Source organism: Pongo abelii, chromosome 13, assembly GCF_028885655.2.
Source record: "Pongo abelii isolate AG06213 chromosome 13, NHGRI_mPonAbe1-v2.0_pri, whole genome shotgun sequence".
In the NCBI taxonomy this organism is placed as follows: Eukaryota; Metazoa; Chordata; class Mammalia; order Primates; family Hominidae; genus Pongo; species Pongo abelii.
This window is the reverse complement of record NC_071998.2, coordinates 39,486,676-39,513,875: the sequence shown is the minus strand read 5'-3', so window position 1 is coordinate 39,513,875 and position 27,200 is coordinate 39,486,676. Positions and strand designations below refer to the sequence as shown.

Here is a 27,200-nt window from a genome sequence, read left to right as displayed (position 1 = left end):
GTTAAATTTTGTTTTATATATTTTAAAGTATTTTTAAATAATAATTTACAAAGAATATATTCAAACATGTTAAGTAACTAATTTTAACTGATTCACACTAAGTTAAATTATAAAAATTATCACAATTTTAAGTGTTGTACTACCGAAGTAAATGCTTTTGCCCTCATCATTAAGTTCCTCAGTGATGTCTAGTTGAAAAAATAACTATCCTAAGATTGCAAGGTAAGCCGTAAAAACAGTTTTCATTACCAAACACTCTCTGTGATAATAAGAATTTTCTCATTACTACATATCTAAAACCAAAACAAAGAAGAAATAAACTAGGTATGGCTACCAGTAGCCATAATCCCTGATATCCACTTTTTGTGTTTACCAAAATAGCTTCCCTATTCTCATTATTTTGCTTTATAATAGGTAAACATTATACATTTGAACTAATCAACTAAAATCATAAATATCATCAGCATTTGGTCTATATATTTTGGTCTTTTACACAATATAAAGCCTCCCAATGACCAGGATGTTTCTAGTTACTGCATGTGATTGTGTCCATAGTCCCTTCCAACTTCAAACTCAGTGGCTATAAATATCAGTCATTATTTTAGTTTTAGGAGGTTTACAACAGCTTCCTAAATACATGAAAAACTTCTAGGAATTGTCTCAAATCAACAGAGAACAGGCAACCAGTGGCATGGAGGGGTCTCAGGAATATCTCACTCCACACATCTGTCTATTTTTTGGTTCTCATTCTCTTTTCCTTTTGTTCCCACCATCTTCTTTCTTTACTTTCCCATCTCATTTTTTGTTCCTCCTCCTTACACTCACTGACAACATCCACTGGCTTCCATGGTGGTGGATTAGTTCATCTACTAGTTCTTGAGGCTGAAGAGATTGTTGACATCTCGCCTATACTCTTCAAAATATTTTTTATGTTTTCATGGCTTTTTTGCTGATTCTAAATGCTAACTTAGAAATGTTGATAAGTTAAAAGACTGTAATGAAAACAATGAACTCACTAATAATCCCCAATGCCCACAGATAACCCCTGTTAATGCTTTTGCTATATTTCTTTCCAGTCTTGTCTATAGCTCATAACATAATTGAGATCATACTTTATACAGTAGATACTTGGCACTGAATAATTTGGCATTCTTGGTTTTCATTCTTCTAAAAGCAAGCCTGAATATCCATGACACATAGTAATTCGACATTGTGCTGAGGCAGGAATTTAAGCCCACTGGACTATAAGACCAACAATTGAGCCATGCTGGCTGCCCAGCAGTTTCATCCCAAGAAGGCTTTGTTGCTCTCTGCTGGTGTCATTTACACAGTTATTTTTCTGAAGTGATAAAACACTTTGTTTCCTGGCCAAAGGTGGTCTCAAACTGGGAGCCAAAATTTAATCCTTATAAGGCAAGTGAAGAGAAAGTAAAGTATAAAGATTTAATGACTTTTAGCTAAAATTAATAAGGTTTTTCATTAGAGACTCAGAGCTATGACATCACTAAGCCCATCATATGCTCTGTACACAGTGTATTACATGTTCTACTGGTAGTCCCAATGGGCATTCCCAGAAGTCCAGAGACATACCCTCCTGCATGGCAGGGATCCACCACATGTTTGTTTTCTGCTTCATACATTTAACACTATGTTCTGTGTGCTTTCCCATGTGACTAAGACATTTAGGATCTAGTCAAATGTAAAATCCTCTCTTGTGCCTACCATGGTATAATCAAAGCTTCTGTCTTACGCCAGTGGAAATATTTTTGGAATTTGTGCAATGATGTGTGGCACTTTTACCTCTTGGGTGAAAGGTCAGGTCCATCATGTGGCCAGAAAGCCTCAAAGTATAAGCCTGTGGTTCAGCAACAACTAAAAAGGCATAGCATGAATTCAGCTAATAAACACCTTGATGTTTTCAAAGCAGCTTCAGATGTAAAATATACAACATTTAGCCTTACATATCTTATTCTGTGAGATGGTGAGACAGTTAAGGCTGTCTGGAGGAAATTGTGCAAGTAACACTTTGTGAGACAATCAGAGAACCACCTTTGCAGATTTTTTTTTTTTTTTGGCACAGACCTTTAGTTTTCTCTCCAAGGCAGTAATGAAGGGGGCTTAAATTGGCAAGAGGTGGACAAGTGAAAAAAGCTCTCACTCATCACACTATCATGGCCACAATTATTAGCAAACAAATCTGTTTCTAGCTGAAACTGCATCCAGATTCCCCCTTCCCTCAAGGAATTCAGAGCAACAGTCCTAAGCAAATGCCCAAACTTGTATACCCCAAGTGGCAATTCTTGGCAAGTTCAAGTGAACTTTTTTTTTTTTTTTTTGTCCAGCTCCATTTAGTTTCACAGTAAATTGCATAAATTATCTCTGGCCAGGAACCAAAAAAAAAGTCTCAAATTCTAATGCAACTGTAAAGAAATACCCTGCATTAGAACAAGTGTTATGTGTAGTAGGCATGTAAAAATCCTGATTCTCACACTAACTTGGTGACCAACTAGTCAATGGCAATGTAGCCTGATGTTTAGGAGTGAGAGCTTTGGCATAAAATGTCCTGGCTTGAGACCCTGGCTCTGCCACTTACTAGTTGAGTAGCCTTTGGCAAATTCCTTATTCCCACTAAGCCTCAGATTTGTCCTCCTATGAAGTGAGGATAATAACAATGCTTACCTCATAAAGTTGTCATGAGGAATACATGGCATAATACATTTAAAGAGCTTAGCAGAGTGCCTGACTCATGATAAGCACTCAATAAATGTTAGCTGCAGCAGCTATATAATGACTAAGATCACGGTTATGATGATGTTGATGTTAGCTGAGAGAAACTCTTAAGCTCTCCAGAAATCAGCTTTCTCATCCGTGAAAGGAAAAGATGGAACTCTAGAATTCTATATGGGTCTAGAAAGATGGTTCTCTATTTGTTGTTTTAACAACAGGAACTGTAAGTCCTAGGAAAATATGATCTTGAGAGTAAATCACATTTATCAGATTTTTTAAATATAATGATCACAAGAAATTAAGATAATTGGCAACTCCTGAAGTCTCAGTTCACAAGCGTCTGATAACCTCTACTTTACCAGCTGTGAGACATTGCCATTTAATTTACATGGGATTTAGGCCAGGTATGTCTCCAAAAAAAACTCAGTGTAAGGATAAGAAATGGTTGACTTATTTAGTAATTACTGTATAATGAAATGTTTTCTTAATTATGGAGGTCTTTAGTTTTACTACAGTAAGTAAATGATTTAGAAAGGTAACAACTTCTTACCTTTTGATCAACCTCATTTAAGTATACTGTTTTGTGCAGCTAATAAGTAAACAATAAGAAAAAAATACCCATAAAATCTCATTTCCACATTCACGTATTATTCATAATGAGATAAATGATACAAAGTTAGGGTGCTTCTTAGAATGCATGATCATACCCTTCCCATGCTTATAGATACACCACACATCATCAGACAATCACATAATCAACTATAACTCAATTATCTGGGAAATTCAATTTACTACAAAGCCAGATCATTCCTAATAGTAATATCACTTCTTATAGTACACTTTAAAGTTTTTTAAAGTGTAATTATTTGTGTAATTCTTTTAATTGGCCTGTGAGTTAATAGAGTAGGTATCGTTTCCATCCTTATTTTTAACTTCCGTCCATCAGTTTGTAGCCAAAAGACTGTACTAGCTAAGTAACTTCTTATCTAGGCCTGAGTTTTGCCATCTGTAAAATAAATATAATATTCCTGTCAGAGAGTAACTGTGAGAATTAATAAGATAACATATGTAAAGTCCTTAGTTAGGTGCCAAGCAGTCACCAAACATCAGCTGTCATGATTGAATTGAGAAACAGACTGGTAAAGCAACTTGCCCAATGTCACTTCTGTTTGAAGTTTATAGGGTGCCTTCACATCCATTATTTTATTTAGTTTTACAATCCCTAGATTAGCGGGCCAGGGGTTGTCACCTATATTTTACAGATGAAAAAACTGAAGCTCAGAGAGGTTAAGTGTTAGGGCCACTTGGCAAAAGCAAATTGGGATGTGGATCTAAGTTCTTCCAGTTCTACAGCATCTCTACATAAAGACAGGCATAAAGGCAGGCAACCTGATGCCTGGTGCAGCCTTCATGCCATCAAATCCCACAGTCATCCTTGTTCTGTAGCCTTCAGCAACCTATGAGATCTGGTTCCAACCCTACGTAGAACAGCACAGCCAGCACAGAACCACTAACCATAACAATGCCAAGTCTGGGGGTTTGAATTGACCACATATCCAGGTTAGGCAAGCCTCTTTCATGTAAGTGTAAATACTGACGTTTACTCAAATCAAACAATGGCTAAATCACTCGGTACAGAAAGAAGTAAACAAAGACCAAGGAAATATTAGTCCCACTTATTTAAAAGCAGTTCAGAAATTACATTCATTAATACCAAGAATGTTTAACCCCAGAAATGTAGATGTGAGGAAGTATTCAATGATTTGACCCAAATTATTAAAACTCTTCAGTATTTAGTTTATTACAGAAAATGAATTTGTGTCTAAAAAACTGTTTTCAGATCTGCATAAAGCAGACTCCTTTTGATCTGATTTCGGTGGAAGCCCAGATAAATGAATGTTGCTGCTTAGTTTATGTTTTAAAAATGGGACCTAATTATAGAATATTTTCTGATTTGTGGGATCCCAACGTGCCTCTGTAAATGTTAGGGAAACTCTCTGTGTTTTAAGAAGTCATGAAGTGTTACAGGAGGAGAAATTTTGAGAGAATTATCTTAGTTCAGTGGTTTTCAAGCTGTGGACCAGTAAGCTCTGAGTTCTACTCTTAGCATACACTAGGAAGGGGCAGGTAAGATAGAGTCCAATAGCATGGGTTTCCAGGCACCTACTCTTACTTCGTCTTAAAACTTCTGATCTCATCCAGTACTTAGATTTTGCGGATGGCCAAACCTTGATGTAAGGTACTCAAGGTTACATAGAAAGAAAGTAGCAGAGAGGAGTACTGACCTTCCAACTCCCAGCCTCTCAGGTGATCCTTTTCCTCATTATGGCCAGATCCTCCATGCTTTGCTGCTCACAAAATAGCAAAGTGCTTGTATGTCTTCCAACTTTTTATTACTTCTCTCCTGCACTCTTCTAAACTGTTGCTTAGAAATAGGCTGCTTTCTATTGCCCTGAGGTTGTCTAGAGAAGATGAAGCACCATTTTCTATACAAGAGACCCTTCTACTACACACAATTTTGTTCATTTTTTAAAATATAGTCACCTATTTTGTGAAAGGTTCTTTGCTTGGTGCCATGGCAAAGGCAAAAATGAATCAACTAGAGTCTGGGCCCCCACACTGTCCAGGGCAGGTTGAGTTGTCCAAAGTGGCATGGTATCTGAAAGACACATGAGAAAGAGAGAAGAGAAGATCTTTTTAAAAGCTTTCAGAGTTATATCTGGGAGATACCCAATGAAAAGATACAGAGGTAACCTAAGCAGGATGGAAGCACAGTCACTAATCTGTCCTTTCTCTGCTCACATCAGCCAATCACCCCTGCTTGCCTGAACAGCCTTCCTAAACTGCCAGACCACTCTCCATATCAGACTGCCCTCTCTCAAAGATGGCAGGGCCAGCAAAAGGCAAGACGTGGGACTGAATATGTGCACAACAGTGGCAGTTTGGGAGTTTCTTTCCCTCCTTTCCTAACTAGCTTTTAAAACTTGTTTTTGCTTTTTTGTTTTAATTTTGGATGGGGTTGCATTACTTGCCTTTGCATCTGCACACTGATGACATAAGTTCACTCAATGATTGTTTACTAATCACCTGTGTGCAGAACACTGTCCTAAGAGATGCAGTAAAGAACCAATATAGCTTCTGCCTCATGGTGATAAACTAAAGAAAAACTTGTGAAATAGTTAGAAGTTAGTACAGTTGGCCCTCAGTATCCATGGGGGATTGGTTCCAGGACCCACCCCACCCCCACCTCCACAGATACCAAAAGCCTTCCATATATAAAGTGGTGTAGTATTTGAATGTTACTTATATCCACCCTCTGTGTACTTTAAATCATCTGTAGATTATGTATAATACCTTATAAAATGTAAATGCTATATAAATAATTGTTATACTATAATGTTTAGGGAATAATGATGAGAGAAAACATCTGTACATATTCAGTACAGACACAACCATCCATTTTTTTCTTCAAATATTTTCAGGCTATGGTTGAATCCACGGACGCAGGACCCATGGATATAAAGGGCCAATAGCACACAGTTAAAAGTGAGGAGAGAAGTTAGTATTAGGGTGTTAAGAAGAAGGAGAGCGAATTTCTGGCTAGATGTTAAGAGAGAAAATAGGCAAAAATTTAGGAGAAGTAGCATTTGACTAAAAAATTTCTCTGGGCATTATGGAACCACGTGAGTCTTGTAAATGGTGAGGTGAAATATCAGGTGCTTTGGCAGCAGAGTAGGCTGGATTGATTTGTTAGGAGACTGGTATGAAAGCGCCCAAACTTGTATCAGGAGGAGATCTACTTGGCAAACATTGCTGGTGTTGAGATGACAACTGGAAGAACTGAGTGGTGAAGATAGCCCCAGTGTACAGTGGATAGGAGAATGGCCATGACTGAATGGTGGTCGTGATAACAGGAGAAGTAGCAAGGCCAAATAATAAATTGTCTGGGATGCACTGAGCTTGAAAAGCCTAGAGCACATCTAGTTATCAGAAAATCAAAAACGAAGATTTGCAGTTCCAGAGAAGAAGCAAGAGATTCACTGAGAGAAACCCTTGAAACCATAAAAGGATCTCTTTGTGGTTCATTTTCATTATAAAAAGAACAGAACCTGCTGAGTATGGTGAACAGAACCTCATGCCTGTGAGGAGGCCAAGGTGGGCAGATCACGAGGGCAGGAGATCGAGACCATCCTGGCTAACAAGGTGAAACCCCATCTCTACTAAAAATACAAAAAATTAGCCGGGCGTGGTGGCGGGCGCCTGTAGTCCCAGCTACTTGGGAGGCTGAGGCAGGAGAATGGCGTGAACCCAAGAGGCGGAGTTTGCAGTGAGCCGAGATCGCGCCACTGCACTCCAACCTGGGCGACAGAGTGAGACTCCGTCTCAAAAAAATTAAATTTAATTTAAAAAAAGAAAAAAAACCCGGTAAATTAGGTGCCCATGGAGTTAACTACTTTAGGATTTTTCTTGTAGAGAGAAATGTATCTCAATAGTTATACTCTACAACTGAGCAGTGTGAGCCCAATTTTGGCTTGTTTTTTTTTAACATTTTTAACATTGGGGACGCTGTTCTAAAATAGCATCTTAGATCACTTCTGCACAGACTCAATGATCTTGAAGTGACGCATGGAATTTGAGGTGATGGCCTCATTTCATCCACTTCATAGTTCCAAAGTTTCTGTCTTTTCTTTCTTAGATTTGAATTTTTTCATACTTGAATATTCTAATTGTTGTAATTGTAAAAGGTAATATATTATAGAAAGCATAGAAAACAGAAAAACATTTAAAAAGAAAGCAAAAAATACTCATAATCCTAATACCAATAACTAACCACTGTTGAGAGTTTTTTATATATGTGTGTACATATATATGCATGTATACATATGTGTGTATGCATGTGTCACATGAACACACATATGTAAGTTATGAAAATGCATAGATATGTACACCATCTATATATTTTCTCAGTATGATCATATTGTACATTCTATTTCATGTTCAATTATTTTTAGTTGACATTACATTTGAGCATTTTTCCATGTCATTAAAAATGACTCAAAAACCATTATGTCCATGTGCTGCATAATGTTTCATTATATAAACTTGTCATAACACTGAATCATTCTCCTGAATTGTCAGTGGACAATTCAGTAAGACATGTATTTTGAGAGGATGAGGTGGGATGCCTTTTCTGCTTATAGCACATCACTCCAGAATGATCACTTGCTCATGCTCACCTTCTCTTCTTACCACCACAACCCCTGATGATGAGGATATTAGATGGAGTCATGTTACTGCCCAGTGTAAGAGAAACAATGTAAGAACTGTGTGCGTGGTGGTCAGCATAATAAAGGCAGTGGAGAATGAGTTTTACCCCCAAGCCAACTGTTTCTTCTCTCTTTTCCCTTTGTGACCATTTTTAAAAATCATTTTTGCCTCCTTCACCACACCCCACATATTCAGATGCATGTCTCAATGTGTGCATACATGTACACACACCCACGTCGAGACCTAAACATGGGGAGAACTTCTTAAAGTCCCGAAATTACATTCTTTTTCATTATTCTTTATGATTCACACTTTGCCTAAGAAAAAAAAAAGTAAGCAATAGGTAAGCAATAGGAATTTAACTTCAGGCAAGCTTGCTTTCCCTCAGTAACAGTGTAGTGAAAGGCTAGGGCCATGGCATGAACCCCAGAGAGAGCTGAGCCTATGTACACGAATATGTATTAGCAGGACTGGACAGAGCACCATTGTTTTGATAGCTTTCTGTTTTCACAGGTGCTATAGAGTCACTTTATGAGTCTTCACCATGACCCATGTCATAGAAGACAAATATAGCTATCGTTTTGCTGAATCCAGGTTTAAAGTTCCTTGTTCAAACGAAAACATAATTTCTAAATCGGTCCAAAGCAAAGTTCAACGTCTTGAATTTTGTACACTCTCCCTTTTATTCTCCTTCACTTCAGCTTGTCTCCTTCAGTGTTACTGTCTCCATTTTAAATATCATCAGCTGATAAATCAATTGACAGAGATCTGCAACAGTTTATTCTAATATTGAAGATGACAAATTACAGCCATAAATTTTTTCAGGAGAGAAGGCAATGGTATGCATTTCTGCATTTAGAAATTGATGTAGCATGAATAAAGATACTAGAGTAATGTAAAATATAATTTCAAAGTCAACTTGATTTATTCCTTAATTGACTACTATTAGATAACAGTGTATGTGCAAACTTACTAGAAGGACTGTGGAAGATGATTGGCATTCTTTAAAATATAGACATTTTAGAAAAAAAATTCCCTTTATTACTAGATGTAAGAATAATTCTTACTAGATGTTAGAATGATTCTAACATAAGGAACGATTAAGCTTTCACCTGATTTCTTATCTGTCAGAAGGTAGAAAAAAATAGGATGGTTCACTCAAAATACAGAAAAGGTTAAAGGCTGTTCATTTCATTCTTGTGTGAAGAACTGTGGGATTTTGAGCATGCCCAAAAGGCAGCATCCCTTTTCTTAAACATTGTTATTGAAGGTTAATACACACACAGGCACACACACACACACACACACACACACACACATCATGAAAATTTTCTCACACAAATGAATATAAAAAACTTATTCACACAAATAAATACAGAAAATTTAGTCACGTAAAATAAATAAGTTAGTACTCCAATGACTTTCCCTCCTGGAAATAGATATCCATCTTAATTTCTTTGCTTCCTATTTTTTAAATAACAAAATTTGACTCCTCTCATGTATCCCCTTACCTTTCAGTAATTTCTTCAGAAACTATGCAGGCCCCTTTATCCCTCTCTCTCTCCTTCTTGCCTTTCATCATTTCCAGCCAGTGCTATTTTTGTCTTTGTGATCCACACTCACGGCTCACCGTTTCTACCCAAACACCTGGGTTTGCTAGCCATATTTTATAAACCTACTATATCATCTTATATCAGAGGAATGGGTAAAAATGGAAGTCTTTATTTATTTAAATATAAAGATAAACATATTTATATTGAATATATAGATATATAAATATAGCATCCATCTATCCCAGAGGCCCAGATAGAATACATGAGTTCCTTCAATACCCCAAAGAGGGGCTTTCTATCATTTATCAGTTGCAAAATAAGTATCTTCCACTTATGCGCTACCATGCTCTACATCTGTGCATCTCCGTCTCCCACTCTTGATGAAGGTGCTGTTGCACTAGCAGTCTTATCCAAAACCCATGAATCATTAGTCCTCCACAAACCAGAAGACAAGGCCTCTGCAGGGACCCAATTGGTAAGACCCAAGAAGTCTTACCAATTGGAGACTTTAGTTGAAATCAGTGAGTAGGTTAGAGTAGTTTATTGGCATCCTGAAGCCCTCCAGGAACCTCCACACAGCCTATGATATGTCTTGTGGATCCTGAGCATTCACTCTGTCTCTAAACCTCACAGGTTTCCCAGGGTCCTAGAGGTACTAACAAGCCATGACAATCACAACCATCACTGCAATAGCAGTTAACACTGTACAATATTTTATAGACCAAAAAAACTCACTTTTCATAATATCTCATTTTAACTGCCTACCTTTATTTTGGTAGGAAATTTGCCTTTGCTAATAGTTGCCTACTATGTTCGGTAGTTTCCCCCTCCCCTTATAAAACACCCAAGAGGCTACTTTCCAGGTATTAGTGAAATCCCTAGATCTGCCAAGAGAAGAAACCTAGCTAATGCAGTTACATAGTATTGTCAGTTCTGAAGTACATATTCTCCAGCTTGAATAGCTCTCTCTTTCATCAGAAGTGAGACAGTTACTGTAATTGCTTGGCAAGCATCTGGAAGTAACATGAATAATGATGATAATAATAATGACCTCATAGGATGTATAATTTGGGGATTAAAGAACATTTACAACCTTATTGTGTCATAGTTAATGATGAAGTGCCAAGTTTTGTTGCCACCACCCTTTGCAATGGTATTTCCTGCTTGGATCAGAGAACTAATTATAGTAAATGGTGCCCTTTCAAAGAACTTGCCCCATCCTAAAGCATATGCTGGCATAAAGATATAAAACTGTTCTAGTGTTGTTTTACAGATACAATTTATTAATGTTATTTTGCATTTGTATTAAAAATTTGTATAATGTAATCATTTAGTGTTTATTTTATTGTGTGTACCTTCTACTCAGAGGGTTGGCATTATTGTTCCTAACAGTGACGGATACAAGCAGATCATGCCTTATGACCTCTACCATCCCCTTCCTCGGTACGTAAATCAATCCTCCTGATGTTAGAATTAGCAAATTAGTCTTCTGCTGCTTATCTATATATATATAGATATACATATACATAGAGAGAGAGATTATATGTTTTTAAGATGGTAGATGGTATATTTTGCAATCCATCCTGAGTTCTGCTTTTGAATAATACTAGCCTGCTCAGACTGTAAGCTTATCATTCAAAAACCACTTTAAGGTAGAATCATGTTACACTGGAGTGAAAACAGTAATTCAGTCTGATTAGATACAGTTTATGGGTTTATATTATGTCTTTCTTTCCCTCCCTTTGTTCTTTCCTATTTTTCCTCTCAATAGGACCCTAGTCATTAAAGCACTGTTGCTAACTATTAAACAAACACTGCCTAAAGTATTATTGCACTATCACTAACATGGAATTCCAGATGTGATATTATTCTGCATAGGGGCTTTAAATGTCCACTTTTTATTTCAGATAAATTATAATTAAGTACAAAAGGCAATTTTTTAATATTCTTATTGTTCAAAACATTTTAGGAGACATTTTTTCTAAACAAAATTCAATGTGCTGCATTGCTTTTTTAAAGTACAGTACTTTTAAAAACTAGAAAAAAAGGTAATGAAAGTAATTCAGGAACTTTTAAAAGAAAGTATTCCCTTTATAATATATTCATAAGAAAACCGGAGAAGCTGAAAAATACTCTAGCTACTGAGTGTGTTGACTGCATTGGAAACAGCTCCACGGAGAGCAGAAATTAAAATTGGTATTGAAGTAGACCTATGCTCTATTTTCTTTGCTTATTTGGCCCTCAGGGAATCAGCTGCTATTTAGAACCAAGGGTTTAAATCAGATCATAAATGGTTGGAGTTATCCACAGCAGCCTGCTCCATCTCAGATTAAACCAAGCCCAGAAAATAATTTTATTTTGAACTGTAAGGGTTTGATGGAAAAATCTCCAAATACCTAATGAATTAGAATCCAAATAGAGGTCCCTTGAGATCATCTAGTGCAACTCCCCATTGATGCTTCATTCTCCCATTTCTTCCCCAACAATCACAACCATATACCACAGATACGTTAAATATATATTTACGCAAATATGCATTCATATATTCAATGCATATGTATTCACACATGTATGTACACATCTATCGATGTTTATATAATACATATATACAAGTGAAAGTTGTCATCCAGCATCTACTTAAATATGTCTAGTGACTGGCAGGGAACTCATTTTTCACCTAATGATCACATATAGGAAAGGAATTTGACTTATACTAGATATACTTCTTGTTTTTCTTGTTATTTTTAATTCTTTCACTACGTGGCTATGTCATTAGTCAGCTCCCTCCTACTTTCCTATGACTATATTGATAAAGACAATAAATAGCTTTAGAATGTTCCTAATGTATAATTTTTCTGGTTTAATCCAGAACTCTTGACCTTGAAAAAATAATGAAGTAGCAAAAAAGTAATTTTTTGAAGTAATGAAAATAGCAAGTGATTAATTTAACTGAACTAAGATTTCATTTGGTTTCAATTTCTGTATCTGTGAAATAAATGTTCGTAGGATATATGTATCTGTTTGTATGAAAGCCATATATTTCATTATTTCAAGATAAAGGTAAAGTTGGACATCAGGAGTAAGCAACATCAAGTTTATATTTTTCCTGTAAAGGCACCTCCTAGATTTCTGTTTTATCTGTGATCTCTCTTGTTTATATTTCTCTGGCATAACTAATGCCTATATTAGGTTAAAATTGATTTCTTATAGGTTGGGATTTTTCTCCAAATGCCTAAATCCCAATGGTATATTAAAACAATCCTCCTGGGTGTGTGTTTGTACTATGTCCTTGTATACACTCTTGGCATGTCTATGTATCACAATGGGAAAGAACAATAAATTTTATTTCTTACCCCCTTGTATGTCTGATACTGAACTAGTTATAAAGTTAGATATTCAGCTTTATTGACAAAGTCTTAGTAAATGGAAACTATTTTTACAACTGTGTTTTCATTCATAAGAAGAATTAAGGCTCAAAAATGGTTCTCAAATGGCAGCTACCCACTGATCAAGGCAATTTAAATTATTTAAATGGGGTTAAGAACACAAGTATAGATACAAAACACAATTAACATATTTTTACCTTGTTCTTTCCTGTTTTCAGTCTTTGACTGTAACACATATCTGGACATAATATGAGAATGTAGTCTGAATAACTATCTTGATTCATAATTAATATATGCCACTCTTGTGCATCCTGCTTAATTTGAGAATTTCTTAAACACACTGTGTGTTTTAAAAAATTAAAAGCCAAAAGAGGTTAAATGTATGACGTATAAATTCATTCAATATTCTCCAGGATAAGATTCTTGGATATGTCTTTTTTTTATTCCAAGCACTTACCTGGTTACCATCTTCAGATCTCCTGACATGCTCTCTCTCAGCTTTTGTTACGCTTTCTTTAAAGCACACAGACATGTTTTACTTCAAAATTCCACATAACCCTATTATTATACAAGGATTCACATGATAATTTTCTATGCATAGAACTGTAGTTGTATGCTGGGACCATAGTATAAATTTTTGAAATAATATTGCCTCATTTGTCTTTCTGTGATCACTGACATTGAAAAAGATACTTACTGCTATTTGTGAAATTACACTATGGTCAGGTCCAAGTGCTGAGACAGAAATTAATCACTCTCCCTTTAGTAGGGTCAAGCTTAAAAATTTTAGAGTACCAATTAGAAAATGTGCTCTTTTATAGCATCTTAATATTCTAAGTGATTAAATGTACATTTAAAAACATATTCCTACTTCACTGTCAGATCAAATCTAATGTGAATACCTACTTATGTATTCAACCCAACTTTAATCTGAATCAGGCCTGTTATTCATCTCCAGAAGGAAGCCCTCCAGAGATTTATGTGGAGACAAAGGAGAATTGGTCTTACCCATTGGGAAGAGAAACTCTCTACAGAGCTACTTCATTCTCTTGAAAGAGATCAGCAAGTCTCCCAAGGGCCAAACAGAGGGCCTCAGTTTCCCCACAATGACATTTTCTTATGTGTCTCCTGGGGAAATACACATAGGAAAATATTGTATTTGGCAGCATGTCTTGGCTTTTGGCAGTGCAGATAACAGTTGTTGCCTAAACTTGAACGGTGCAGAGGAAATGTGAAGGAAAACCCTTTGTAACTAGGAAAAACACATGATTCAGGCTCATGCAGAAGAGAAATCAAACTCACAATGTACACAAAAAACCTGCCTACAGAATAATTAATGTCTCAATGGTGTGCCTGTGCAACATTTTAAAATTTTAACTGTTCAAATGGATCAACCCGGTGGCATTTTGTTTCTCTCATTAAAATTATATCTTTCATAATTCTAAGAGAAATCTTAAATCTCCTTAGAAATCCTCATCAATAAGCAGAATACATGTAAAAAAGACAAGCTCAACTCAGTCCCAATGTTCCTGTTTTTAGAAATTCTACATTCTCTAAATCTACAGGAGGAGAGAAGAGAATTTGGCAAAGATATCTCTCTGCATGTGGGACCTAATGCTTCAGAGCTGTGTAAAGCTCTGAAAAATAATCAATGGAAGTCTCTTAAATGTTTTGAGAATATTGTTATTTTCTACCTTACTTAACTATATGTCTGCTTTCAGATGCCATTAGCCTTCCAACCCAAACCAAACCTCTTCACAGTTCCAAGAGTTACTTACTGGAGGAACTCTAACAACTACCAGTATGCCTCAACAGTGAGGGACTATGTAGATAATATTAATGCTTCTGCTCCTCAGCTTAATAATGATAGCACGGTTTGAACATCAGAATTGTGCTGAATCTATGTAGTCCCAGAGCTGATGATTGCAGAAGCAAAGGAGAGTCTTTTGTTTACCTTGATCTTTTATTAGCTTCTTCTATTTAAAAAAAAATACCTAGAAGTTAAGTAATAAAGTATTACATTGAAAATAAAAAGTATCTGCAGGTGCAAACCATTAGTGTTAACTGAGTATACCACTTTAGTCTTGAGATGGATACTTAATGGGTTTAATGAAAATAAATTTTATATATACATATCTTGAAACTATGGGAGAAGGACAGAAGTACATCCTACATCTTCTGAGTAGGCTACAGACGGCACACATATCCTTGTGGACAGCTCTCAAAACTGTAATGGCTTACATTTGTGTAGAGCTTCACGGTTTGCGGAGCCCTTTTGCCAATGTTGAATCCTTCTCTCTTACTTATCAGGTTTCAGGCAATAGATGGCTTTTGGTCCTCTGGACCTTAGCCTCTCAGGACCTGATTATACCAATAGACATGGGGAGTGGGTTGGTCAACCAGTCACTGAGGAGGCTTAGCGATGTGCATGTCTGCCCTGATGACTCCCCTTGCTTCTGTAGGTGGGAGGCCACCCCATGGACCGCGTGCTCCTCCTCGTGTGGGGGGGGCATCCAGAGCCGGGCAGTTTCCTGTGTGGAGGAGGACATCCAGGGGCATGTCACTTCAGTGGAAGAGTGGAAATGCATGTACACCCCTAAGATGCCCATCGCGCAGCCCTGCAACATTTTTGACTGCCCTAAATGGCTGGCACAGGAGTGGTCTCCGGTAACTGTGCCTTCTTTCTTTGTTCATTAGGAGAGTAAGTCCACTCTTCCCTCTCATCATCATGGCCCCACCGGGTACCCTGAGCAGCTCCACACTCTTCTTGAGGTGTCTAGAAGCCTACCAGCTTAGCTCCTGGAGTAGGAATGCCCCAAATCCAGCATGACCAAAAGTAAATGATGTTTTTTTAAAATGTCTTTCTTCAAGTTTCTTCAAGAAGCCTCTGTTGTTCCCCAGATAATGTTCCCTCAAATGGCACGGGGAAGCAACTGCCTTTCAAGGGTAATTGAGGCTGAATGACTGATCCCGAATCTGTAAAAGCTGCTTTGATGATAGAGCTCAGTAGACCAGAAGTTTGATTTCATTTTGTATGTATTATGCTTTGTATCTGAAAGGGTCTAAGTGCATTAATATTAAAACTATGTATATTAGTCATTGGAGAAGGGGGGAAGAGGAAACGAAAATAGCACAAAAATTAAAATTGGAACGAAGTAAGATAATTAAAATAAAAAACTTATAGATGTTAGGAAACCTGCTGTAATTGAACATAAAATGTCATTCAGGGTTTCCTGACTGCTAATGCAGAAAGGAAAATGGTAAAGGAAACAGACAGATGAAATAAGCCATTGTGCCCTCAGCCTCAGAAATGACAAAAGACTCTTCACTGAGCCCTGTGGCTTCATGGCAGCAGATCAGAGCTGTGACATTTTCTACATCTATACATGCTACCAGACATGGGGAACCATTAGAGGTGCAATCTACATTGGGCATCTGGTCATTCAGTCTGTTCTTTTAAATGTTATTTTTGCCTTTCAGTGTAATCAATTGGATTGACAATGCTGCAATATAATTTAGCTATAATTGTAGTTTAAATTTTTTGATATCCATGTAGGGGTGTTTCCCATATTTTTGGAAGTAGCAGTCATTAGCAAAGTAACTAAATAAAATACAGTGCTGGTAATCAAAATTAAGCACAGTCTACAGTCTCTTTTCTCCTTTCTTCTTTTTGGTGCTTGGTTTGAGACTTTGCACACAGTGGTACTTAAAGATTGCTGACTGATTAATCCAAAGCTATGGAATTGAAAGTGATTTAATTTTCAGCGAGCTTCACCTCAAATAGCCAAATAGAACAAAGATCCCTTGACTGGTAAGAAGTGGTATAAATTTACCAGGAGTCCTCGTGTGGGAAAAAAAAAAAAAGAAAACTTAGATTAAAAGTTTTAGATGGGAAGTGAAGAAAAGTAAACAAGGCTTTGCCTACGAGTCTCCTCTCTCTTGCAATCTCTTTCCAGTGCACAGTGACATGTGGCCAGGGCCTCAGATACCGTGTGGTCCTCTGCATCGACCATCGAGGAATGCACACAGGAGGCTGTAGCCCAAAAACAAAGCCCCACATAAAAGAGGAATGCATCGTACCCACTCCCTGCTATAAACCCAAAGGTAACTTGACAGGTGCTCTGTTACCAGCCTGTTAATTGTGTGTAGTCAGTTGTGTTTTAAACTCCTTGGAATATTTTCAAGTATCCCAAATGTTCTTAGTAAGAATTCTTTATAACTTAAACTCTACTAAAGGAATTTGATTATTTTAAAGAATCTTTCAAATGATTTTGATTGCAAAATTTCATTAACCACTACATGTAGAAATATATTTATATAATTATCTCCCAAGTCATAAAGTTGTTTGAGGACTATTGCTGAAGAATACAGATGTATCTGCTTAAAGAGAGACCAGATATTCTAGAAATATATGTTTGATTTACTATCCACATTTCTTGCCTTTAAAAACAAGGGAGTGAACCCAAGTATGTCTATTTTGCTAAGGCTGAAGTACACTGGGAAGTCTCATACTTCAAACTGATGAAACAGAAGACTGTCGCTTTTTACATTGAAAATTAAAACATTAATATGAGACTTAATTCCAGAACCATAATTTAAAATATATCAGAATTTAATAGATATTGCAATAATTTATAAAAAAGAAATTTTAGGAAAGTGTACAACTAAGCATTTAGTGAGCCAGACTTATAATTACACTGGATATCTCAGATTAGCAAGAATATGAATTTGATTTCTGTACAAGTATTGTTACTTGTCTGCGTCAATGGAAAAGAAAAATTCAAAGTCACAAACCATTCAGAAGAAAATAACTCTTTAAACCCCCTTTAATTTTTAATATTAAATATGGCTCCCATTTCTTTATTTTTTTAAGCCATTAAATTTCTCTGAAAAATCAGTCACAGTGTAGCTCTTTATTATACTACAGGTGGCCCTAATTGCAACTGAATGGCATCATAAAATCTAAATTAATGATATAAAAGGAAACCAAAAGAAAACAGAAATCCTGATTAATTTTAATAAATGCACCTCTCTCGAAGCCTTGGTTTCCTCCTCTGTAAAATGGATGTAATAATAGTATCTAAATCAGAGATCATGTGTAGGTTAAATGAGATATAACATAAACAGGGTGGTTAACCTAGTGCCTGCAATATAGTAACTTCTGCATACAGTAAGTTACTTTTAACTCCTATCATCAGCGCCCTCAGCTATGGGAGGAGGTTGCCACAGGTGCGTCTGACAGGATTTAGTTCAAAACAACAATAAAGTATTACAAGCTTACTATTAGTGCCAAACTGAATGCTTCCTTATTGAAAGACAGAGAGCTAACTACGCCACCAGAGACAGCTTCATTTACTGAGTCTTCCTTATTGAAAGACAGAGAGCTAACTACGCCACCAGAGACAGCTTCATTTACTGAGTCTTTTTTTTTTTTTTTTTTTTGCGACGGAGTCTCGCTCTGCTGCCCAGGCCGGAGTTCAGTGGTGTGATATCGGCTCACTGCAACCTCTGCCTCCCAGGCTGAGGCGATTCTCCTACTTCAGCCTCTGGAGTAACTGGGATTACAGGTACATGCTGCCATGCCCAGCTAATTTTTTGTGTTTTTTCTTTGGTAGAGACGGGGTTTCACCATGTTGCCCAGGCTGGTCTTGAACTCCTGAGCTCAGGTAATCCACCTGCCTCGGCCTCCCAAAGTGCTAGGATTACAGGCGTGAGCCTCCACGCCCAGCCGACTGAGTCATTTACTGGGATAGTTGGAGTAGTTGTAAAATGATGTATGTATAGGTACGGTGTTGCTGTGTTTAAAATGTTAGCAAATCCTTTTGGCTTTGGCAGTTTTACATTTCTCACTTGCTTTGTTTTTTGACTATAAATAATTGCTGTGCATAGAGAACAAGAAGTGATGCCCCAACTTAAAATAGTCAATTGTTTATTAGCTTTATCTTTACCAAGCCACTTCAGAGAAAGAAAAGGAGTTTGCAGTTAACTATCAAGAATCAAATCTGGATTTTCACAACTAAGGAGTGAGCCTGGCTCTCTAAACATCATTAAAATACCATATAATTCTATGGTGCATATATATATAGACATATTTCTTTCATCTTTCCAATTGTATGTTATAAAATGGTGATAGAGCATCATTGGCTCATACTATAAAGGCAAATATCCCCATAAATGACCCTAATAAATATGCTAGAATGGGAATCTTGGCAGTTACTTCTGTAAGAGCAGTTATAACATCCCTCTTCATTTTTCTCCTCCACAATTTTTTTCCCAGGAAGTAACTAGGAAGCTTGTTTTAAATTGTTTGGCCAAAGCTAGGTAAATAGGTGAAATAAGTCAAATTATGTGTTATGAACCCTTATTTGCACATATTCCAATTGTTGGTGAGCCTTGGGGTAGTACTGAATGAGTCAGATATCTAAATCAATGTTTTGTGAATTTCAGAGTGAAAGAATTTGTTTTTGGCAATGTGACATAGATCACACTTAGCTAAAAGTCAAAAAAAAAAGTTAGAATTTATGAAAGTATCACAATATAATTGATTGTACTTTGTTTTCCAAGGTAAATGCTGCTCTATCTTTTCAAGAGGAAATGGTAAAAAGATACTTCGATGATTCTTTATATGCATATTGAGCTAGTGCTCCTACACTTACAACTTTCATAATAAAAGGACTTTCCTTTGCTATTGATCATAATAAAGAGAAAGCTTGTACACAAACTAGTATTATTAAACATTTTAAGATTCGATTTTATTTTTCTAGATATAACCATCATCAGAGGCAGGAATTTGCCCAAAAACTTATTCGTGTTTGTCAACATAGTAACTTCTTGGTGAGGAGAATAAGGAATTTTCCTAAAATCCCAGATTGGTTCTAACCTCTTCTTTTGTATGTGCATGCACTGAATTCTCAGAGAAACTTCCAGTCGAGGCCAAGTTGCCATGGTTCAAACAAGCTCAAGAGCTAGAAGAAGGAGCTGCTGTGTCAGAGGAGCCCTCGTAAGTTGTAAAAGCACAAACTGTTCTACATTTGAAACTGATTTGTTTAAAGAAAGCAGTGTCTCACTGGTTGTAGCTTTCATGGGTTCTGAACTAAGTGTAATCATCTCACCAAAGCTTTTTGGCTCTCAAATTAAAGATTGATTAGTTTCAAAAAGTGTTTGTCAAAACTGATGATTGCATTGTAAATACTTCTGTTTTGCCTAAAGTAAGAAAATGAAGGTGTAGTGCTTACCCTCTTCTCCAAAATCTGAACTCCTCTCTTCTCTGGGCAAGGGGCCAAAGGTGAGAAGGCCCAGGCTGCAGCTGATGATATAAGATAGATTTGATGGGAAAGTCTGAGCTGCTTTTCATGCTCTCCCAGTTTTGCAATACAGTCACAAAAATTAAAGAGCAAGTCAATTATACCTGAGGGCAAAGGAAGTTCATTAACTTTTCTTTTCCCTTTCTTCCTGGGATTGGTATCAGGAGTGGACCTACTTATTTGCCCCACTTGATTATGTCCCATGTCTGCTAAATTTTATCAAGGCCATGGAATCTGTAAAACCGTGAGGCCCAGATTTGCCAGCTGCTTCAGAAGAGGAAATAAAAAGGAGAGACAAAAGTATATTAAGTGGATGATTGATTTACTGATAAGTTTATGTACTGATTTCATTAGAAAACACTGATAGGCATAGCTGCTACATCACTTTTACAAACGAGGGGATACAATTGATTGAAAAATTTCGTCTATGACCCAAGAAATTTCTCAGGTTGAAAAATTTTCTAAATTAATTCATTTAATGTAAGTTCTAAGCTCTGTGCTATTCACTGGCACTTAAGATATGTCATCCACCCTCCAAGAGTTAATAGTAGAGCATGTAGGATATAAAATGATTTCCAAATTTTACTGGAGATATAAATTAACATTGCAACCTATTTAAATGCAATTTAGAATTTTCTCAGATTCATTCTGTTTGAATCTAAATCTGATGTGGTTTGCCAGAACACAACTGTGTTCCTGAGTGCGCAAGAAACCCAAAATATAGATTTGTCCAATAACCAAAGGTCACTTGTAAAGAAATTATATTCTGTCATTTGATTTCACATACACCAAAAGGATGCACACATTAGAAAACACTTCTTTTCCCTATTTTTTTTTTTTTTTTTTTTTTTTGAGATAGGGTCTCACTCTGTCACCCGGGTATGGGTGCAGTGGTACAGTCATAACTCACTGCAGCTTCCACCTGCCAGGCTCTATGAATTCTCCCACCTCAGCCTACCAAGTAGCTGGGACTACAGGTGCAGGCCACCACACCAGGCTATGTTTTTAATTTTTTTGTAGAGACTGGGGTTCTCCGTGTTTCCCAGGATGGTCTCAAACTCCTGACCTCAAGCAATCCGCCTGCCTCAGCCTCCCAAAGTACTGGGATTGCAGGCGTGAGCCACCGCGCGTGGCCCAGGAAACACATATTTTTACTTAGAAGGATAATTAAGCAAACATAAATTATTTCTGTACTGTAAAGTTACTACAGCAAACTTTTTGACTTCTTTGAGAAAAAGCAACTAACCATTGCAGAACTTTGGAGGAAAGGGAGTGATTAAAGATCACAGCGTAACCTTGGAATGAGTATATAAAGGCTTACAATTTTTTGCTTCTCCTCTGCCACTACCTGATTTGACAGGCCTTTTGTTGCGGAAGAGTAAATAAGCAGTTCTTTTTAGGGGGGCAATAATAACTTCTTAACCCAGTAAGGTCCTATTTAAGACACAGAAAGATGCTATGTAATTAGAACTGGTGACTCCTTTTATATCCTATTGGGTTAAATCTATTTGAAACCAGTTATGTTTTATTTTACCTAAATAAACTCTTCTCCCCTTGTACACTGCATTTTGTCACTTGGACTAAAGCATAATCCTATGTATACTCTTGCGTTCTGGCTGATGGTAAATAATAATACAAAATTGAAAGTAAATGGAAACATCTTACATCGATAAGCATCTTCCCATTATTAGATGCCTTTCAGATGAAAGCTATCAGTGGAGTTTAATGCGTTCGCAGAAGCATTACATAGACCATCGTCAACCATATTTTGTAATGAATATTTTCTACTAAAGATCCAATTAAGATGCATTATGTTTAACTTTAATCTTAATAAAATCTCTAAAGTAGTTAAACATAGTTTTAGCCATTGAAAGTATAGCCATATATTAAACTATTAAAATTTACTCTTAGTGTCATGAAATTGCCATCTTGGCATGATTAATCTGAATTGGAGTAGATTGTAATTGGAGTGCTGGTGCAGGGTGAAGGAAATGTATACTATTGTTCTCAGAATAATAATTACTTTTATACCAAAATAAAATAAATGACAGCTGTAGAATAATGTAATGAAAGGTATATGGTTTCTACATTTTCATACACTTTACGTGTTTAGTGCACTGCACCCTAAGAAACGTCTTAAGTGTCACTTTTTTTTATCTACATTGATTTTGAATTTAAAAAACATAATGTTGCATGGCCTTAATTCCATCTTTTCTTAAACCACATAGACCATTTCTAAATGTATGTAACAACCTATAATTACTCTCTGAAGCATAACGAAAAAATGATCAACTGTCAGCGAGTCATTCCTTCCCCCCACCAAAGAGACTCACACTGCTTAAATTAAATGGTAATGTTTAGAAGCTGTGGCTGTCACTTCTGAACTGCTACAGTGAGGCAAGAACAGTGGTCCACAACTATTATCTCTTGCTTTGGCTCCAGCTAACATTGGAGAGTTCTGTAGTGAAGCAGTAAATATCATTTATTTCCCTATATGGAAAGTGAAAATATTATCACCAGCCTATCTCATTATGTAATACAGAAAAATCACCAGATGAATGTCTTCAGCTTATGAAGATATGCTTGTTCAATGTTAGATACTTTTAGTAAACCCAAAATGTAAGGAAAAGATTGGTTAGCACTCAGGCCAAACATATGTTGGGAAGTAACCGCTTTAAGGTGTTTAGAAGAAAACAATGATAAAAGACTAAAAACTGAATTGCCAAGAAATAACTAACACATTGTAGACCAGAAGAATGTACCAACAGCCAACATGGTGGTTGCACTAAACACCATGCACAGGATACAAATCCAGATATCAGTTTCATAGAACCACTGAAAAAAATATGGAGATTGGCTCACATGGTGGTAATATGTAGATAGATTCATCATATAAAGCTGAATCTTCAACTCAAAAATACTTCTACATGTTGATTTTTTTCCCTCAACAACAGGTTGGTTTTTATGACACATCTGATTCATGTGGTAGAAAGGTAGGAATATTGTGATGAATACATATATGTGCATATATATATGTTTTGAAACGTAGTCTCACTCTTGTCGCCCAGGCCGGAATGCAATGGCGTGATCTCGGCTCACTGCAATCTCCACCTCCTGGGTTCAAGCTATTCTCATGCCTCAGCCTCCTGCATAGCTGGGATTACAGATGCCCGCCACCATGCCCAGCTAATTTTTGTATTTTTCGTAAATAAGAGACAGGGTTTCACCATGTTGGCCAGGCTGTTTTGAACTGCTGACCTCAGGTGATCCACCCCCCTCAGCCTCCCAAAGTGCTGGGATTACAGGCATGAGCCACTGCACCCAGCCGAATATATTTTCTAGGTATGTACAACATGAGGAATTTAAGACCACCCTGGGCAACATAGCAAGACCTCGTCTCTACTAAAACTCAGAAAATGTAGCCAGGCATGGTGGTGTGTGCCTATATTCGCAGCTACTCAGGAGTCTGCAGCTGGAGGGTTGCTTGAGCCTGGGAGGCGGAGGCTGCAGTGAGCTGAGATCATGCCACCAAACTCCAGCCTGGGTAACAGAGCATCTCAAAAAAAAAAAAAAAAAAATATATATATATATATATATATATGTATGACTGTGACTAAGAATGCCTAATCTCCTGGGAATGCAGCCCAGCCAGTCTCAGCCTCATTTTACCCAGTGCCTATTTGAGATGGAGTTACCCTGGTTCAAATGCCTCTGACTGTTGAGGTAGACTTCTACAATTACTAAGACTCTGGGAGAGTTCCATTTTTCCGAGGGTAATAGCAGTGCTATGCTAGTACTAGAAAAGGGGGGATGGGAAAAATACTGATAAAATTATCTTCTGTTAAAGTTCAAACTATGTTATTTCGAATTTCCCTCCAGCTGTTGAGAGTGTTGTTAGATTTAGGATACATCATTTAAATGCCAGATTGAGCCCATCTGGTTGCTTTCATGGAAAAATATATAGGAATAGCTTTCTAGGTCTTTTTGGAAACTCTCAAAAGTGTACGTTTATTTGGTGGGGAATTGGAACTACAAAGTGGTGGTACAATTATATTTGTTAATCAGGTGGAAGCTAAAAAAATTACTGACAGGTTTCCCATCTCTTATTTTTATACCGTAATTTTAGTCTTGGTTGAGATGTATGCATAAACATCACTATCACCTGACATGTATCACCCAGGCAAGTACATAGTGTGACCCTTCTGACAGCTTAATTTCTTGAGGAAAAATGATACAATGATGATCCCTAGGACATTTAAAGAAATGTTGTTGGATAGGAAGTCATTCAGCTTACCTTAAAAAGCCTGTTCTGACTTGGAACAGGAAGGAAATTGTTCATTTCCTTAACTCCTTCAGGCTACTAACAGGCCACCTAATGCCCTAGAAGGTGTAATTTGCTAAGGGACTCATGTTTTAAAAAAAAGGAAAAAGAAAAAAAGGTATAGTCTGGATGCTTTAGGTGCTCTTCCTGATCTCTAAAACAAGGCATCCCAGGTAGAGAAAGTGAGGACCAGTGGGGCACTTAGGGAAGCCAGGTTCTTCCACATATATTTCAGTTGCCAGTAGTTCTTCAATGGCTCAGAAGAAGCAATGGGATATGCCAGTTGCTTTGGACACAGTGTGGCCAAGTTAGCAATTTTATCCAGATATTCCCTTGTTAAATAGCTGGCATTCAGCAGGTGGAGAGCCTTAATGATGCCATTTTTTCAAAGGTAGGATTGGGTAGTCCTTGTGCCTTGATCTTGCATTTTAAAAGATCTTGAGTTATCTTATTAGATTTTCAGTCAATGGCTTTGCATGGTTAGGAGACTATATTTGTGCTTCAACAAAATAGTCAGGGCTTACATGTATTGCCATAAATAATCTTATTGTGAGCCATTACAAAAAAGAAGACGAAGAGGAAGAAAAGTAAGTAAGCAGAAGGTAGCAGTAATATCTGGATGCCAGATGGCATCAGCTTAGCAATGGGGTTTATTCAATAAAAAGCAAAGGGAAATTCCTGTCATGCATCTATGTGAACAGAACCCACAAGGAATTAGATGCATATAGAAAAACCAATAAGAGTCACCATGGTGATTCTGTAGTCATTAAATGCCTTGTTTACCTTGTTGAAAATAGTATTTAAAGATATAATATTTAAGCATATGTTTTCATTAGTCCATATTTATACCCAATAAGTAGTCTAAGAATGTAGATGGCTTAACTCAGTGGTTAAGAATGTGAATTTATATTTTTTAAGTGGCTAGAAATGTTAATTGTGTGACATGTGTTTTTATATGCCTCCTCAAAATGTAGTGAACCAAACATCATTTATGGGTCCATATAGTGTTACTATTTATATTCTAAATATAAGGTACCTGAATTATATTCTCTTCATGAATCTCAGGCCACAGAAAAGTAACGATGAATATCTTGTTTATGTGTAGAAACAGGTGAGATGATTCATGATTCTTAAGAAATCTAAGATCAGGAAATTTAAACACTGCTTGCAGATTATTCAATCAATAAAAAGAATGTTCAAGTAGCAAAGAGTTGAGCATTAGAATTATAAGATTAAAGAGCACTTAATTTTGAAAAATGGCATATGGTAGAGCTAAAGCTTCACACTGGCCAGACAGTATCAACCCCTCCCCTACAATAGTCTTGACTTCTCTCACTTCCAACACCTTCCTTTCTGGCCTCTTCCCTATTCTCTGCAGCAGCAAAGTGCTTAATATAATTTCTTGGGCTAATTCCATATTCTAGATGACTTTAGAGAGCCACTAGACTTGCTAAATTGTTCACACCTCCTAATGATGGAAGCTAAACTCACCTATAAATCCCTTGCCCTATGCCATGCTATGTACCAGGTGCAGGTATTGCAAAAATAACCATAGTCTTTGCCTTCAAGAAACCGTTAGTGCATTCTTATCACAAGAGCAATAGGATTGTGACCAAAGTGTTGAGTACCGGTTGTCTATCCACAGACTGAAGAAATGAGCTAGCTGTCTTTAAGAAATGCAATTTGATGTTTGGGTATCATATCATGAGAGGGTTACTGATTTAAAAAGGAGTTCAGGAGACTTATTTATTGAATTCCCAAATTGTCTACTAGCATATATCAGAATTGCATCTACCTCTAAGATAAAATATCAGATAGTTAAGCTACTACATGGTAATGCATAAATATAAGAAATAAATGATAAAAGAATACAATATATACATTGAAAGGGTTTGAGGGGGATGTTGATATGAACCGAAGTTTGACAGATTATGATCAAACTGATTTGAGTCTGGCTTTGATTCCAGAACTAGTACTTGGGGAAAGATATATGATCTTTTTACATAGCAAGTGATCAGATATTTTGTATCATTATGTGTACTTCAGTTATTCCTACCTATATGTTAAAAACAGGCTATAGAAACCGCAGATAATTTCCTAAAATTGATTTTTTTCAGATGCATTAAGCTGCCAACTGGGTGAGTTGGTGAGGGGTGAGTCTCTGTATTTGTATGCCCTGACAAAGATACAATCCTGCTGGAATTAGAGTAAAAATCAAGTTAATTTTTTATCATACCTCCATGCAGGACAGCTCTGCACAGTCACTAAAAGTGTGGGCCCCAGGGACAGAGAGCTTGTGTTTCAATCTTGACCTTGGGAAAGTCATTTAACCCCATATGCCTCCATTTATCACCTGTGAAGTGAGGTAGTCGCTACCTCATAGGGTTCTTCTGAGATTTAAGTCAATCTGTGTAAAGTACCTGGTATGCAGGAAGTGCTACGTATATAAATTTTTGTTGTGATTAGGCCTTTTCTAGCATTATTCATTTTCCTAGAGAATCTTTAAGGGAGTTAAGATGTCTAATAACCACTTATTACAAATGGAGAAATTGAGGCAGCTGTTCTGTCTGCCTCATACATCTTGTATCTAATGGCATTTGAGAGAGAACAACAATATTTAAGTCAAAACTCAGCTAGTGGG

General features: G+C 36.8%; 1 protein-coding gene across 10 annotated transcripts in view; it reads left to right on the top strand.

The window, feature by feature from the left end:
* The window catches only part of ADAMTSL1 (ADAMTS like 1), a 1,026,435-nt gene that overhangs the window by 771,943 nt on the left and 227,292 nt on the right, over window positions 1-27,200 (top strand). For 5 of the 10 annotated variants that reach the window (XM_054521046.2, XM_063713990.1, XM_063713993.1 and 2 more), the window contains 3 exons: window positions 15,397-15,601; window positions 16,891-17,038; window positions 19,850-19,934. In XM_054521046.2, the coding sequence (XP_054377021.2) occupies window positions 15,397-15,601; window positions 16,891-17,038; window positions 19,850-19,934 (438 nt within the window). Of the gene's footprint in view, window positions 1-10,940; window positions 10,992-15,396; window positions 15,602-16,890; window positions 17,039-19,849; window positions 19,939-27,200 lie in introns of those variants that run through there. The other 5 variants (XM_054521045.2, XM_054521047.2, XM_024252162.3 and 2 more) reach the window with 2 other exon arrangements.